General features: G+C 41.6%; 1 protein-coding gene across 1 annotated transcript in view; it reads left to right on the forward strand.

Annotated features, from left to right (window-relative positions):
* RAD54L (RAD54 like) overlaps positions 1-17,331 on the forward strand; it is a 652,988-nt gene that overhangs the window by 76,262 nt on the left and 559,395 nt on the right. The window contains exons 2-3 of the mRNA XM_044085902.1: positions 2,488-2,571; positions 15,640-15,759. Of these exons, the coding sequence (XP_043941837.1) occupies positions 2,488-2,571; positions 15,640-15,759 (204 nt within the window). The remainder of the gene's footprint in view (positions 1-2,487; positions 2,572-15,639; positions 15,760-17,331) is intronic.

Genomic DNA, 17,331 nt, shown 5'->3' on the forward strand with positions numbered 1-17,331 from the left:
ATACTGTGTACTCTAATGGGTTTATATCTTCTTTTTACTTCTGATCTGCATAAACGCAGCTGAATTAAAAAAAAAAAAAAGTCCATCTGGATCAGTAGTCTATCCTGGTAAACAAAAGACATAGGCAGGAGAAGCAAGAAATGGAATTAATCTCTATAAAATTCTAGTAACACCAGGAAAATGCAACGTGTTCATCACTCATCATTTTCTTTGCCTTTGAATTAAACTCTTGACCTCGTAAAGAAATGTCAACTCCTTTCCACTGTTATCAAGGAATTAGAATCTTATATAGGTATACATAAATTCTAGCATGAGCCATTTGTAGTCGAACTTCTCAAGAACAATTAGGCTGTAAGCTTTGTACTAACCTACAAACCTGTAAAATAATAATATTGGCTTCAGTACTGATCTTGTAGGAACACCGAAATTTACTTGGAGGGTGAGAGAGAAAGGATGTTACTTTCACTCTATAAATTTTTTATAACAGAAAGTCTAGGATCCTAATTCTTTCAAGTTAAGTTTGTATTTGGTGCAGAATCAAAATGCCTTTGTTAAGTTTGTATCCTAATTATAAACCAAGATCTAAATTTCTATAATTTTACCTGTGAAAATCTGCAGAAAAATAGTAGTCCTGTGGTCCTTTCAGAAGTTATGCTATTCGTTGGATATAAGGTGTGGCCCTCAAAGTACTGTGTGAGTTGGGCTGAAACTGCTTTTTCCAAGATTTTGAATAAATGAAAGAGAAGAGTAGTCAGTAAGTTTAAAGCAAATGCTTTGGAGCAGCACTGAAAAAAAAAACTGTCATATATTACCAGTCTTCAGGAAAAAAGTGTAAGTAAGTAAATGATGCGTTGAAGAGGGATATTGATGAATGTGTCATTATCTTTAAAGAACTTTGGGAATAAAGCATGTGATCCTGGACGTCCATACCTGGGAATGGGTCTTAACCATTGATTAACGTGTTGTAAAATATCAGATTTAGATGAACGGTAAAACGGCCCATAATGACAGGCAAGGAGTAGAAAAAGGGGGTCTGAAAACATTTTTAAATGTTACACAGATCTCCTTTAGTTATGAAAACATTTGATTATTAACTTCAAGTATATTGTTTTTTTGATTTTGACTGGGGGTCATCATGACCAGTCGAGATTATTGATCTTGTATCAGAACACTCAAGTGTTATTAACAAGGGGCTTATTTTTGTGTGAGGAAAATGGCTTTGGCACTATGTTTGAAGTTTTTACTGTGTTTCCTAATAATTTAACAGGAATACCAAGAGGGCTGATAGATTATCAAGGCAATTTTTCTTTCAGCTCTGGTCTGCTGTATTAGAATTGTGACTAACTCTGTTGACCTTTATAGGTGCTTCTTTTCTTGCAGTGATAATACAATGTTTAAAAAGTAAACTAGAACATTATTACGGTCAGTTTTTGAATTGACGGTAGACTGCTGAGTATTAGCCAGATTTATTTATCAGAGATACTTGTTCACTATATTTAGATGAGATGATGGGTATAATTTTATCCTGAGGTTTGAATTTTGCAATGTCATGAAAGGTAAGTAAGCAGTGGTTTGCCTACGGTGGCATGCTAATTCTTTTTTGGAAGATGATTGGTACCCATTCAGTTACTTAATACTTACCAGACAGGATTATTAGGCCTAACTTTTTCTGATAAGGTGTACCTGGATAATATTTGCCCTGCTGTAACCTGGTCATCTCTTAACACTTTAGTATTGCAAGCTGGATGGAGCCTCTAATTAGAGATCTTCTTTTTGAGATCACAGTCTTCAGGGGTGTATTTCCTAAACTGCAGTTAATGATGAATTGAGTTGTGGGTGTATTGCAATCAGAGTTCCTTTATATCGGATGGTAAGGCCAAGAGTATTCACAGTAATGTTCCCAGCTGCAGGAAGTATCACATTCTTAATCCCACCACCTTCTACTTGATTCTTTTTTTTCTCTTTCACTTGTGAAAGGAGAGGGGACTGTGGGTGCAGAGCATTATGGGATATGGAGGGTGGAGCAGGCAATCTGGAAATATATTGTCCAGCAGTCTTTAAACAGTTGTATTATAAATTGTAATGTTTATGTAGCTACAGTGCTACCCGAGGATCCAGCGTTATTGGACTGCCTATAAAGTTTATTGCCAGTTTGTCAGTTCAGTTACAAGCCTTGCTGCCCACATTTGAATATATTGAGCTCAAGCAATGCACATTTTTTTTTCTTTTGCAAAGCTGAACTTTTGCATTAAGAATTGCATTTTTAAAATACCATCAATATTGTGGTTACTGTTCACTTGTGCAGGATTTCTTATGCAGCCAGACTGGCAAAGTATAGCCAAGCAAGAGTTATGGCAGATTTGAGATGCTGTGTGTTAAGTTGCCCTATTTGTTTGTTCAATTTCCATGCAAGGATTTTACTTTTTTACTCCACTTCTCTGTGTTTATATTAATGGCAGTTTTTATTTTTTTCTGTCTTTCTTTTAGAGACGAAGTCTTGCACCCAGCCAGCTTGCTAAACGAAAACAAGGAAACTTATCCGATGATGACACTGACTGGAATCCAGACACTGTAAGAACATATATTTAGATACAACTCATTTACACATAGTCAGTCAGCTGGTAGTGGCTGACACATGGAACTATTATTCTCAAGTAGGCTTCTCACTTCTTAAACCTTAGAAGGCTGAAGTATTTTTCAGTTTTTACAACTGTCTGAATTATGCACATTACTAGTCAATCTGTACATCAGGATCCTCATTTCCAGGATATTTTTCCACTGTTTAAGCCCAGATTATCTGTGTTTGTCATGGAAGATTAATGTTATTTTAATGCTCTTGATGATTCTTCTCCATGCAATTAAGCAAAGTAATAATGAACACAATTAGAAAATAATGTATATAATTTTAAAATACTTGTGATGTATATTATTTCTGTTAGAACAGTAGACTGAAAATGTTCATCATATTGATTACTGCTGCAGTAGCGTTGGTTATATGGGATGTATCCTGCCAAGGGTATAATAGACGGTCAGCTTTAAAAATTTCAGGGCACCTTTCATTTACCCGAGCTGTCAGGCAGCTCATCTTGAGCTGACTAAAAGACAAGTTTGGGGGTTAAGCCCATCAGAGCTTTACTGCTGCTGAAGAGTACACTCCTCTGAATCTTTCAGCATCACTGGTCGGCTTATGCTGTTCCTTTGTTTGGCAGATACGTTTCTTTTGGGGAAAATTCCATTTAATAATTCTGCTTGTTATTAATACTTTCCTGTTCAGGAAAATTATTTAATAGACAGAATTTGTGTTTTAACAGACTGTCATTGAGACTGTACTATACCTAAACTGACCGAAAAATGAGAGGATCTGTTTAAAAGTTGTTTAAAGTAGCTGAAAGCTATTTTTTCCTGTGGAGCAATTATGTTTATTTCATTTTGTAGGTCTGGCATAGTGATTTAAATTATATTTTACTGTGTTTGTCTGGGGAAAAAGTGACTTTTAAAGAATTATTTTTACAGCATTTGCTACTTGTTTTCTCTAGGAAAGAGGCACCATTTTGAGTTTGATCATGGAACAAACTGTCTGTCCCACATTTGATTCTTCTTTCAACCACAAAAAGATAAAGTTAAGCAAACAACCTCTGCCACCACAGCAGGCTAGCAGTTTGCCTCAGTTGCAGGTGGTTGACTCTGCTGTGGCTATTAGTTGTACCTCAGACCACTCATCTTTTACCATGAATCCCTCTGGTGTAGTACCTACGGCCACTATGGACTGCGGCTTAGCCACGTCTTCTGTGGCTGTTGGGGACCCCTTAATGGGCAAGGAAGAGACATTATTGTCAGTCCTTGGAGAAGAAGCAGGGAAGGAATCCCTGTTTTGTCATAATGTGTGGCCCATCCATAAGGAAGTTGCTGCCACCAGTAACACTCTTGGCCTCATGTTTCCTGTCAAAAAGAAGCAGAAAAATGAAGCATTTATCTACTCCTCCTCAAATTTCATTAAACAGGAGTAGTTTACTGGGTCTAGGTCAGGGTTTAATTCAGGCTATTGATCTTTCTTATAAAGTAGTTTCCGGTAAAAGAAAGAGGGATACTTTCTTTCCAGAAGAGATTCAAGATACTGAATCTGGACAGGAGGATGAAGGGAGAGATGCAGGGTTTTCTCCTCAGATTTCTGATTTAGACTGAGAGGAGAGCTCAGTTTCTGATCCCCCTGTGGGGGTTTGTCTTTTTCTGAGACCTTTCTAGAATGTGCCATTGTTTTCAGTGGGAGAACACTGAAGCTTGCACCACCCTATGCCCATAATGTATTTTTCCCAAACTGCCTTTTCAGTTATTTACTTCCCCACCAAGAAATTTGTGGCACAATGCATGGCTTCAGGTAGCCTTGGCTTTTTTTTTTCCTTTTTCTGGTGATCTCGCTCCTTTTATTATCATCTCTGTTTCTTCTTCTGCAGATGTCTTGCAGTTCCTTTCCTTTTATTTATTTATTTTTTTGGCTGCATTTATGAGTGTTTTCAGAGGGTAAACACTACTGTTTTTTTTTAATTTGTCTTAGTGCCATTCATATTCACAACAATTGAAATGCTCCATTTGCAAAAAATGCAGCAAACCACCAAGGGATGATGAAAAGGATTACAATTTTCAAGGTTTGATTCCCTCAGCCTCCATTGCGTAACTGTGTGACTTTGAACAAGTCTTGTAACTGCTGAGTCTGAAAAAGGTCCATAGAGATCAGTGCTCTATCTGGGAAAACAAAATTACTTTTCCCAGAAGCTGCGAAAGCCTGAAGAGTAGCCTTCCTTTAAACATTCTTCTTCAGCTGGTCAATGAACAGGTCTGGTTCTGTTTTCAAGTCAGAAGTATTCCAAATACTCATGTCTTAAAATGGAGAAATTGAAGAATTTATTGAGTAGAAGTGGGAGATAGAACTCAAATTTCCTGCATTTTCAGTTGTGGAGGATTCACTTGATTCTAGAAGATCCTGTCTTTTGACAAGTCCATTTACCATTCCAACTTTTGCCCCTCCCTACAATCAGGCAGATGTCACCACCTCCTGCGATTGATTAAGATTGACTGTCACCATCAAATGACTGGTGACTCAGTCTTTAAATAGGGGGCTAGATGCTGGTGTTGCTGACATCTTTATGCAGATGGCATTAGTACAGCAGGTTCAGTTTCAACAGTATGTGTTATTCTGTTGCTTGCTTCCCAGAAATCACTGTAGCTTTGGGTGTACTGATGTTACCTGGGACGGTCTTGGCCTTGCTATTGCTGGTTTGGGAGGCATTTGGCTTACATGTGCTTGTTTTTCAACTGTCAGTGTCCATATGGTATTGTGTTTGCCAGGCATGGCTGCTTTCCCACAATAATTTGGGGAGATGAAACTGTTAATGTTAAGTTGTCAATCTCGCCTTCATTCTTGCTGGATGGGTTCGGAGCCGATCCTCGGCTCCGACTCGGCACACTAAAAAGCTCGAGAGCTAATTCCACCGGCTCGAGGCTCCCCTATATCCCACAATGCTAGGCGGTAACTACCCAGATCTCGTTTGCCGCTATAGCTGACGAGGTGCTTCTCTACCGGCTCAGGCAGGTTAGTTTAAAAACTTTATATTGGTGCTTAAAAAAATCTTTTATTTTTATAGATTTAGCCCCTGTTAGTGTTTTCTTACTATAGATTCTCGACTCCTTCCTTTTTTTGTCGAGTATTTATTGTTTTTTTCCCCTTCTCCCCTTCTTAGGCCTTTGGCCCTCCCCTTCCCAGTTCTAGTGACTAAAGTTATTCTACTTTAAGGGCTTGAGTGTGTGTGTTTTTGTTACATAGCCTTTATTTTTTGACTAAATAATATTTTACTTAGAGTGTGTCTGTGTGTGTGTATTGTGTTAGACATTTTCTCTATGTCGAAGGAAAAGGTCTCAGGCTTCAAGAAGTGTGATTCGTGCTGTCAGAAAATGTCTCTGACAGACGGTCACACTTCTTGTGTCTATTGCCTGGGGCCTGTGCACCTGCAGGACTCATGTGCTGTATGTCATGGCTTCAGCCCTCGAGTCCTGCAGGAGCGTAAAAACAAACTTATCCTTCGAGGTTTGTTGAAACCTGAAGGTCCCCCGACTCAGTCCAGTTCGGGCAAACCTTCTAGGGCTCCGAAATAGTCGACTCCTGCTTTTGAGTCGACTGTACAGGTGGCTAAACAGGTCCCGACATCGGCTCCGGCTGGAGCCGATGTTCTTGGGCCAGAGACTATTACCTCGGCTCCGGCTGGAGCCGAGGCTATTAAGGCTTCATCGGCTCCGATACCATCGGAGCCACATGCAAAAAAGAGGTCAAGATCCCCTTCTGGATCTACCTTTACTATCACTTCGGCTCCGGCTGGAGCCGAAAAGAGTAAATCCCCATCGGCTCCGATACCAGTATCGGAGCCATCTTATAGGAAGAGATCCAAGTCTCCTTCTGTTGGTTCCATACATTCGGCACCAGGATCTCCTCTCCTTTCGGAACGGAGCCATAAATCACATTCCTCTCGGTCTTCCAGGTTGTCAGACCATGACTTACAGAGGGTGGTGAGTAGACTTCTCAAGTCCGAGGCACTAGCCCAAATGCTCCATAGCCCGACTCATCAGTCTTTGGCTATTCCAGTCCCTCAATATATTCCTCCTCCGACTCCTTCGAGTTCGGGCGGCTGTTGGACCTATCACTGTCGGTGCGTCGGATCCGATACCATCGTATTCGGCTCCGTCGTCGCTCCCATCTCCTCTTTGGAGGGATCTCGGCACCGGGCTTCCATCGTCGGCTCCGAGTGGCATCGGACCCTTGTCCGACCCCGTTCTCCCTCTCGGAGCTTCGGCGCTGGTGAGTTCGGCTCCGACATCGGCTTCGGAGCCGTCTCTGTCGGTGCCGGGAGGGGTTCTTGTCTCTTCGGAGCGAGGGCCTCGGACCTTGCCTGACAGGGATGCCTTCGAGGTCATGCGGAGCGTGCTAGAACCGAGTTCTGCCCCGCAGTTGGTTCCTTCAGCTCCTCCTTCTACAGTGCCTGCGGAGATTTCTGCTCACCCCCTTGTTTTACACTGTAGAGAACCAACTCCTCAAGTTTCCCCATTGGGAATTTCCTCCTCTTCCGAGGTCTCTCCTGACCCTGCTGGAGATCCCCCTAGGAAGAGGCAGTGCAAGAGGAAGCACATTGACTCCCCTGAGTCTATCACCTCTGACACTGACTTGGAGGAATCCGAAGGGTCCCCACGTTCCCCCTCTGAAGATGTCTCCTTTGCAGACATCCTAGAGATTCTCAAACAGAGGGGAAATTGGCCAGCCCTAAACCCTTCGGAGGATGAGTCGGTGTATCTTGAGGCGTTTGGTTCTCGCCCTTCTACCTCCTGGGTGTCCCCTCCCTTTGACCCCCTTATGGAAGTGGTGTCAAGGAAGGCGTGGACGGCTCCTGACTCAGTGGAACCTACCCCGAGGAGACCATCCAAATTCATCACGGCTCCTTCAGACAAGCAATTTCTTTCCAAAGGTGTCCCGGTTGATGCTATGGTGGTGGCTGCGGCCACAAAGAAGGAACTAGCTGATCCTTCTGTTCCTGTCCATCCTCCTAATAAAGATTCTAGGACCATGGACAGGTACGGCAAGCGGATGTTTTCGTCAGCGACCTTTTCTATGCGGTCGCTGAACTACTTATGCCATTTCACCCGTCTCCAAAGAGATTTGCTCAAGGATATGGGTGAATTGATGAAGGATCCTACAGCTGAGGGGTTCAAAGACACTATGAACTCCCAGTTGGCTACCCTAAATTCAATAGTGAACTCTTCCATGCGGCTGGTTTCATACGCAGCAGATGGAGCGAGTAGATCTGCAGGCACAGGCATTGCATTACGAAGGCACGCCTGGATGCGGCTGTGTAATTTTGTGGACCCTTTCAAGGCGTCCTTCACCAACTCCCCCTTTGACGGATCATCTTTGTTTGGCCCACAGGTGAAGGATACATTGACCAGGTGCGAGGTGGAAGGTAAGACTCTCTCTGCCGTAGGAGTCCGTTTTTCCACCCCTTCTAGACCCTATCCCAAGGGTCAGAGGGAGGAAAGATGTGGTTCAAACAATCTCAGGGAGTCTCATCTGACGCAAGGTCGTTTCCCCTCTAGAGGCAGAGGGGGGAACAATAATCGACGCCGCCCCAGAGGCAGAGGAGGTCCGCAAAACCAGGGTAGCAGAGAAGTGTTCTCTGACAAACCCTTTCAGCACCCCTGAGGGGCTGCCCGGCTGTCCGCCGGAGGCAGTCGGGAAGATTATCGCTGTACCCAGAAGCCTGGCTTTCCCTAACTCAAGACAAATGGGTACAGTCGATCATATCCGAGGGTTACAAAATTCCCTTTATTCACGTCCCATCTCAACCAAAAAAATCCCTTCCAGATGTTCCACCCGGTCTAAGGGAACAAGCAGCTTTGGAAATTTCAAAGCTACTATTCAAAAGAGTCATCCAGCCAGTCCCAGCAGACCAGCAAGGATCCGGAATCTACTCCAAATTCTTTTTGGTACCAAAAAAAACAGGGGACTGGAGACCCTTTCTAGATCTCAGTCGTTTAAACAAGTTTGTCAAAAAAACAAAATTCCGGATGGTCACGCTACAGTCCATCCTACCCTTCTTGGGTCAGGACAATTGGATGTGCTCTATAGATCTTCAGGACGCGTACTATCACATCAAAATGAACCGGCGCTCCAGGAGATATCTCCGCTTCAGGCTAGGAGCCAGTCACTATCAGTTCAGAGCCCTGCCCTTTGGTCTCACTACAGCCCCCCGAGTGTTCACCAAATGCATGGCAATGGTCACGGCTCACTTGAGGCGCCACGGATTCCAAGTGTTTCCATATCTGGACGATTGGCTCCTTACGGCCACCACCAGGCATCAGCTTTTACTATCCAGAAATTTCACCGTGCAAACCTGTCAAGCTCTAGGCATATCAATAAATTTTGAAAAATCTGTCTTGTCGCCTTGTCAGTCTATTACTTTCATAGGCGCCAAATTAGATACGCAGACTCTTTCGGCAACGCTCACAGAGCAGAGGGTTTTAGACATTCGAAACCAAGTTTCTCTACTTTTGAATTTGGTCAAAGTCAAAGTCAGACTGGTGTTAAAGGTATTGGGACTCATGGCGGCAGCTATTCCTCTTCTTCCCTTAGCTCGCTTTTACATGAGAATCCTCCAGTGGATGCTCTTCACCCAATGGTCCTTTCAGCGACTCGATGTCCCATTCCATACTGATCACTCAAGTATGCAGAAAACAGCTATCTTGGTGGGTCACGTCACCTCAACTTCTCCAAGGAAGACCCTTCTCTCTCCCCCCTCCAGTTGCCACGTTGACAACAGATGCCTCCCTGATCGGGTGGGGGGGGCATTATCAGGGCAGGACAGTCCAGGGCACATGGCAACCATTCGAGTGCCACTTGCACATAAATGTCTTAGAGATGAGAGCGGTGCTTCTAGCGTTGCAAGCCCTACACGACTCTCTTCCCATAGGGACTATTGCAATTCAGACGGACAACATGTCCGTGGTGTGGTACATCAACAAACAAGGCGGAACCAGGTCATACCCTTTATGTCGAGAAGCACTCAGACTTTGGCAATGGGCGATCTCCTCTCAACGTTTTCTGACAGCGACGCACATCCCCGGGAAATCCAACGTCATTGCAGACAGATTGAGCAGAGCAATTCTCATGCCACACGAGTGGTCTCTAAAGACGTCAATTCTAGAGGAGGTATTTCTAAGATGGGGTCATCCTTGCTGCGATCTTTTTGCTACTCCCCAAAACAGCAAGTGTCAAGACTTCTTCACGCTTTTCCCGTTACCAGGCCAACCCACCAGAGATGCTCTAGTCCACGATTGGCCCCGGGGACTTCTGTATGCTTTTCCCCCCTTTCCATTGATACCTCGTCTAATTCAGAAAGCCATCGCGTTGAGAGTGACCATGATCCTCATTGCCCCTTACTGGTCTCGACAGATATGGTTCCCCTTTCTTCATAGTTACCTTTTGGAGCAGCCTTGGCATCTGGACCCTGTACCAGACCTGATTACCCATCAGTCGGGTCAGCTGCACCAATCTCTGTCTTCCCTAAACCTCACAGCATGGTTTCTCCAATTCCTACCTTAGCCAGGCTTCCCTCAATATCTCGCTCGGTCAGAGATATATTGATAGCCTCTCATAAATCCTCTACCCGGAAGATTTATACTAGTAAATGGAAACGTTTTTCCTGTTGGGCATCATCGAAAAACATCGATCCTTTTACTGCATCTATCCAATCCATTTTAGACTTCCTGGCGGAACTTTTTCACTTAGGATCTTCTGCGTCAACCATCAGAGTTCAGTTGGCTGCCATTTCTAATTTTCATGTCGGGGTTTCAGAATCCAGCATAATGGCTCATCAAGCTCTGTAAGGCCTTTCTAAGAGGTGTATTTCTCCTCAAACCTCCGATCAAAGACCCTCCACCTCAATGGGATTTAAACTTGGTTCTGGCGTCTTTGATTCTTCCCCCCTTTGAACCAGCGGCTTCATGTTCTCTGAAGTTGCTTTCCTGGAAGACACTTTTTCTGGTGGCCATTACTTCAGCGAAAAGAGTTTCAGAATTACAAGCCCTCTGCAGTCGTCCTCCTTACCTACTTTTTCACAAAGACAGAGTATCTCTCCGGACGAACCCCTCCTTTTTGCCAAAAGTCTCCTCTCAAGTTAACCTAAACCAGGTTATTGATCTTCCCGTCTTTTTCCCTAATTATTCAAATAGATCAGAGCAAAAGCTGCATTTTTTGGATGTTCATCGCCAACTGAGATATTACTTAGACAGAACTAAACATCTCAGGAAATCTGATCAATTGTTTCTGTCATATGCGGAAGGAAGGCTAGGCCTTCCAGTTACCAAAGTGTCTCTGTCTAGATGGTTAACTTCTACAATTACCTTCATCTATGAGATTAGACATCAGAAATTACCCTCAAGACCTAGAGCTCATTCAACCAGGGCATTAGCTACATCCATTGCCTTTCAAGACAGGTTGCCAATAGACTCAATCTGTGCAGCAGCCACATGGGCTTCTCCTCATACATTCATTTCACATTACAAATTGGACATGGTTTCTAGAAGCCGTGCCAATTTTGGTTCCACTGTTCTCAAGAGTCTGTTCTGATAGGCCACCCGGGATAAGGTGCTAGGGACGCGGTCCCATCCAGCAAGAATGAAGGCGAGATTGACAACTTAACATTAAGAAGTTATGTACCTACCATAACGTTCCATGTTAGTTGTCTTCTTCTCGCCTTCTTTCTTGCGTCCCTCCCTCCTTCCCCCAAGCCTGGACAGACCGACAGGAATTGTTTTGTGTTTCTTATTCCGAATCTTGTTATTCCATATTGCAGACTAGTATTGCTTGGTATAGCTACCAAACGAGATCTGAGTAGTTACCGCCTAGCATTGTGGGATATAGGGGAGCCTCGAGCCGGTGGAATTAGCTCTCGAGCTTTTTAGTGTGCCGAGTCGGAGCCGAGGATCAGCTCCGAACCCATCCAGCAAGAAAGAAGGCGAGAAGAAGACAACTAACATGGAACGTTATGGTAGGTACATAACTTCTTATTTTTTTCTCATCTGTCAGTCCTGTACTCCATTGTCTTTGCTGCTGTGACCCCCTTTTCATGCTCTCTTGCACTTGAACCTCTTCTAACCCAGTTAATGTTTTACTGTGTTACACAGTTTTTCTGCTGTCTTTGCTCCCGCACTCTGCTCTTTCATAGGACACACATCTGGCTTTTCTTTTTATGTAATTTGGCGTCACTGCCTATCCTTGCTTCACTGTCTGAAGTTTCATGCAAGTGACTTTCTTCTTGCAAGACTGTACTTGCATTTGCCCTACAATTTTTGGTTCTAACTGCTTTATCCTTAGTTGAGTACATTTGGTTGTGTTCTCCTCAGTACTGAAGCTGACAATTCTGACTATCTTCACATTTTCTGATGTGTTCTTATTTCTGGATTCTGATAACGTATGGGTTATTTTAATCAAGTGTTAACCATTTAGCCGTGTTTGTGTGGTAGATTCCTAAGTAGCTTCTAGGCTAACTCCTTTTACTTTGTTCTGATCTCTCTAAGGCTCCGCCCCAGCCACCCCCAACAAACACACACACACACACTTTTATTCAGAGGTAATACTACACTTGGCTGGTGGATTTCTTTTTGTAAAGGCTCTGTTGCTGCTGCATATTGTTTAAATCTGACCCTTCTTCCCATAACCCTCACAGGGCTTTAAACTGGGACAAATGTTTCCCAATAATATCAGTAGTTAATTCGGGTACTACTGCTACAGAATTTCTCCCCAAAATGGTCTAGAACTGTGCAGTAGTAATTAGACATTCTTTTTTCTATTATTAAAATAAATGATCTGTCCCTTCTTGTCAAGTTAATGTTTACACACACACACACACACACACACACACACACACACACACACACACACACACACACACACACACACACACACACATGTCTTACTAAAGTAACCATATTTCCTTATCTTCAGAAATAGTGTGCATTTCAGTAATCTGGTCATTGCCCAGTGTCAGAATGCATATTCTATTTGTTTAACATCTTTCCTATCACATATGAATATTTTTCTCAGCATGCACTTCAGGCATTTTGCATATTCCTAGTAGTAACACGGTTCCCTTTACTGATACATATTCTGGCTGTCTGGTTTTCTTCACATAAGTGTAATATATTGTCTCACTATTAGATACATTGTTTCAAAGCCAATGCCTAAACTTGTTCATTACTAGTTTTGGTTTAAGTATATAGATTTCATTTTTAAACATAATATTTACCAGAATACTTCAAATGTAGTAATAAGTTTAATCGAACATTTGGAATCACATTGATACACCCACTTTCTTGTACTGGCAAGCAAATATATAATTTCTGCTTTAGTATGACTTAGGAATTCTATCATTTCTGCTTTACCATTAGTATCTGGCCCGAAGCACAGTTAGACAATATTTTTAAGATGCTGCATTTGAGCTTTTACTGTCTCACTGTTAATAAAATTCCAACCGTAAAATTGAATGACTTGCATTTCAGAAGTGGCATCTGCTTTAGAATATTTTTTTTTTCATTTTTGTCATAGTCAAAGTAGTCATTGCCTTCCATTTTCTTGTATACCAATTGTGAAGAAAAGATTTCTGCTCGTTTCGTTCTAATCCAGTTCTTTTGTGTAGCATTGTGATAAAAAGTAAATAATGCGGTGGAAGGTCAGGCTTCATTTAAATGTAGTTTGTTAGACAAAATACAGTATTCTGTTTGCATAAGTCTAGAAGTGCAGCCATATTAAAATAGGCCTTTAACTTTTACATACAGTTTCGGTGAATGCACTTTCAATCAGTGAAAATAATCTTCAGTCCAGAATACTGATAAGAATAAAATGTTTTCACTCTTGCTAGATAGACAGTTGATTGCAATGAGTTTTGCCATTTAAGGTATGGAACTTCCTTATATTGCCCAGGACTCATTCTAGTAGAGCTGTGCCTGCTTCCACTGCCTTTTTATATAATGCACCATTAGGTTATATTTGTACAACTCTTTGTAGTCTTGCCTTATTACCCTTTCAAGGCACTTGCACTGAACATGGTCTCCAAGTCTTGGTATTCATTTAGGTCACTGTTATCTGTAGTATGTTCAACTCCTAGACAGTGATTCTTCTTGTGAGATATATATATATATATATATATATATATATATATATATATATATATATATATACTTTAACATAATAATATTCCGGTATGAGATACAAACTAAATGTACTCAATATAATAACAGAACTGTAAGAAAAAGGTCATAGTCTTTAACACATTTCTTGATTACCCGCCCCCCCCCCCCCCACACACACACACACACACACACACAAGTCTTCTGTTTGTGTTCTGGTGTCTCTTATCCTTCTCCATTTTTCTCAGACTCCTCAGTGCCATTACAGAAGAACTGGACATGGTGGCATTCATTGAGCATGGTGGGAAGGAGAAGGTTTTACTTGCTGAGTGGTTCTAATGCCTGTAGCATCTTGGTTATGGAGGCTGTCCCTTTCATCAAGAAATAAGATTTAAATCCGCACCGCTATCCCACTCTGCAAAATAAAAATAGTATACACACAATGATTGACTTTAAGAGCATATAGCAAGTGAACACTAGTGCCGTAGGTTGTGACCCGCACCAGCCATACCCAGATAAGATTCATAGTGAACAACTGCAGAACAGGGTTATGAATGCTGGCTCGTACTCTTAACACTCACACAGTACTTTACAGGAGAAGCCAAATAATGCTGATACCACAACCCGTTCCTTCTTTTACTGCATAACAAGGTTGCAAAATTATTGTACGCTCTTAGACATGAGACATCTCTACTATTAACTTAAGGTAGTTATAGTTAAGTATTTTTTTCTCGCTTAAAGGTTGATTCCAGAAATTAAAATGTACCAGCTTGATGTTAGTTACCTTTAATATATTAATAAACAGTAAAAAAACAAGCTTTGCAAGTTGTATAATATTTTTCTTTACTTAAAGAAATTAAGCAATACAGTCTGAAATTTACATATACAGAGAGAGAGATGTTATTAACCAAGAATATATGAAGAAACTTGAATCAATGTATGGTTTTACAAAAACAAGCTAGTTCTGACATTGTAACAACTGGAGATGATGATCATCTATCTTTCTGTACCTTTAAGATAATCTAGCAAGAACAAAAATTTGCAGCAATATTCTTAAATAAGAGACGACTGATTCTGGGATGAGGCTGTTTTTCCTCTTATTTGAAGTCCATGGAAGTGTTCATAATGTTAATGTAGCACTCCCAGAAGCAAGTATTAACTGGATCGCCAAAAGTTCACCGCACACTCCAGTGGAAAAGCACAACTATTAATGCTTTTCTAATCTCCAAGGACAGGGCCACTATACAGTAAGAACTCTTGGGGTGGATTGCCCTGAAGTGAGTTATCAAAAAGGAATACATGATTAGTACAGTCCCTTTAGACACTCCCATGCATTAGGTAGGCAGGAGCCAAAATTCATCTTCTAAACAACATCCCCACAGCAGCTTCCTGGAAAGTGCTGCCTTAGTAAGGTGATACATTAATTGGCAGAAAATAGCTGAATTAGCCTTGGTAATGTATTTGCATGCGTGGCTGCAGACAGACACTTTTGCCTTGCTGCAGTTCCCCCAGAGAAATACAGTTTATGTACATTTTTTTTCCTTTGTTACATCTTACTTTTTCCTTATAGTAAAACAGTTGCATGTTTTGTACAATTTTTCACAGTTCATAGTTTTGCCACATCTTCCCTAAAACAGCTTTTTCACCTAACATGGTATATGTAAGAAAAAGGTATAAGAAACTATGGTAAGTACTTAATTCATTTTTCTAAATCCCCTTCTCTATGTCTTGCTGAAAAGTTTTTGCTTTGCGTTTTACCAGTGCCCTAGTTAGGGAAGAAGCTGTTGTCCTTGTGTTTATTAATTTCACAGTTGTGCTGGAGCAAGCAGAAAGAAAAAAAAAACTAATTTCTCCTTCTTTTTCACTTATATGACTCCTAAGTCAGTGATCTCTCTTTTTTTTTTTTTTTTTTTCTTCTAGGCACATAAGCGGAAAAAAAATCCTTGTGCAGATGAGAAGAGAGAGTGTTACTTGTCCCCTTATCGGAAGCCACTGATGCAGCTTACGAACAAACCTTTCTGCCTGGATAGCAGTAAACATGTAAGTAAAGGCAGACTGCAAGTTGGGAGGAAGACAGAAAACTGCGGGGAAAACCAGAGTAGCACTGCAGGCCTGGTGGTATTCCAATAGCCGCCTGAGTCCTCTGGTACAGCACTTTTTCTATCAGTAGCAGAAAAAATATATATTCAGTCTAGGAAGACTGTATTTCTGTTTCCATTTATTGCTATAATGTTGGTAGTGTACCTCAGAGTTACTCTGCACTTCTGAACTTCCTGTCACTTTTGGTGGGACATTCCTAGATTAGAGCAGAATTGCGAAGGAACTCACATGTGCATAGTATGGAGAAGTGTAGCACCAGATATAATTATGATTGGTTGTCTTTACATATGGTCTTTTTAAAATATGTGTATGCATGCAGCTGTGCACATCTACAGAAGTTTATGTTCATATGTTTCTTTGGAATAAAAATTGCACATGAATGGAAGGTTCTATGAACTTTGTAACCTGATTCTTTTCTGAAGACATGCCTATGTGTAGTAATACTGTGTGCTTTCTAATTTTGTATATTATTTTGTTTCACATTTGTTAAATTTATTTTCTTAGGTTAAGACAGAAAAGCAGACCTTGTTGTATTGTTTCAGGAGTAAGTTGGCTATAAGTGCTTTCCAGAGAGCTGCATAAGCTGTTTTGTTTTTAAAGCAAAGTAATATATAGGATCTGTAGCTATTTAAAAAGATCAACAGCGCTACCAGATCTAAAACAGAAGTCCAGTATGGGATAGTGTCTTCTGTAGAACAGAAGCACAGTCTCGTGTGAGAGAGTGTCTCCCTCAAGGACAGAACAGTGCAGGGTTCTGTGACTGGGCACAGGAAACTGCAGATTAAGATGGGATACATGGGATTAAGATAGGATACATGGGACAGAGACAGGGAACCAGAAGGACAGAGTAATGAGGTAAGACACTTGGGAGAGTTCAGAAAATGTGACAGTGTAGTAGGGAACTGAACCAATACATAAGCATGGCCAGGAAAGCACAGAACATGCATAAAAAAGTAGCACAAGAAATAAGAACCAAGGGCACTTGTAAAAGAAAGAAATCTACTAAGGGAAATCAAATTAGGTTGGAGAAATGGCCGATTTAAGTTGGAAGATGTGAAAGAGAAAGACGGTGTGGTGCTAAGGGTGTAGGACAAGAGGTTTGGCTTAGCTTTGATTTTAAAGCAGGAAGTACAGAGGAGAATTTGGAAATTAATGATGGCAGCAGATTAACAGATGAAAAGGGTGGGGGAGGAGAGAGGGTTTAAGCAGGGGACATGTTAGGACTAAGTGAAAAAATATGGGAAGAGGCAAGGCAAAGAATGGCAGGATATTAGCAGAGTTTATCAGAAGAGCTAGTACAACAACAAATATAGACAGGAAAATGAAACAAAAAAGCTGTAGAATGAGTGATGAGGCTTGTAGGAAAGTAAAGGTGTAAGGCAGTGGAACTAGCCAATAGAAAGTGACTGAGAGCAAGGGGTTATGTAGAATGAGTGATGAGGCTTGTAGGAAAGTAAAGTTGTAAGTCAGTGGAACTAGCCAATAGAAAGTGACTGAGAGCAAGGGGCTATG

This window comes from Protopterus annectens, chromosome 10.part0 (genome assembly GCF_019279795.1).
Source record: "Protopterus annectens isolate FY-2018-M chromosome 10.part0, PAN1.0, whole genome shotgun sequence".
Taxonomy (NCBI): Eukaryota; Metazoa; Chordata; order Ceratodontiformes; family Protopteridae; genus Protopterus; species Protopterus annectens.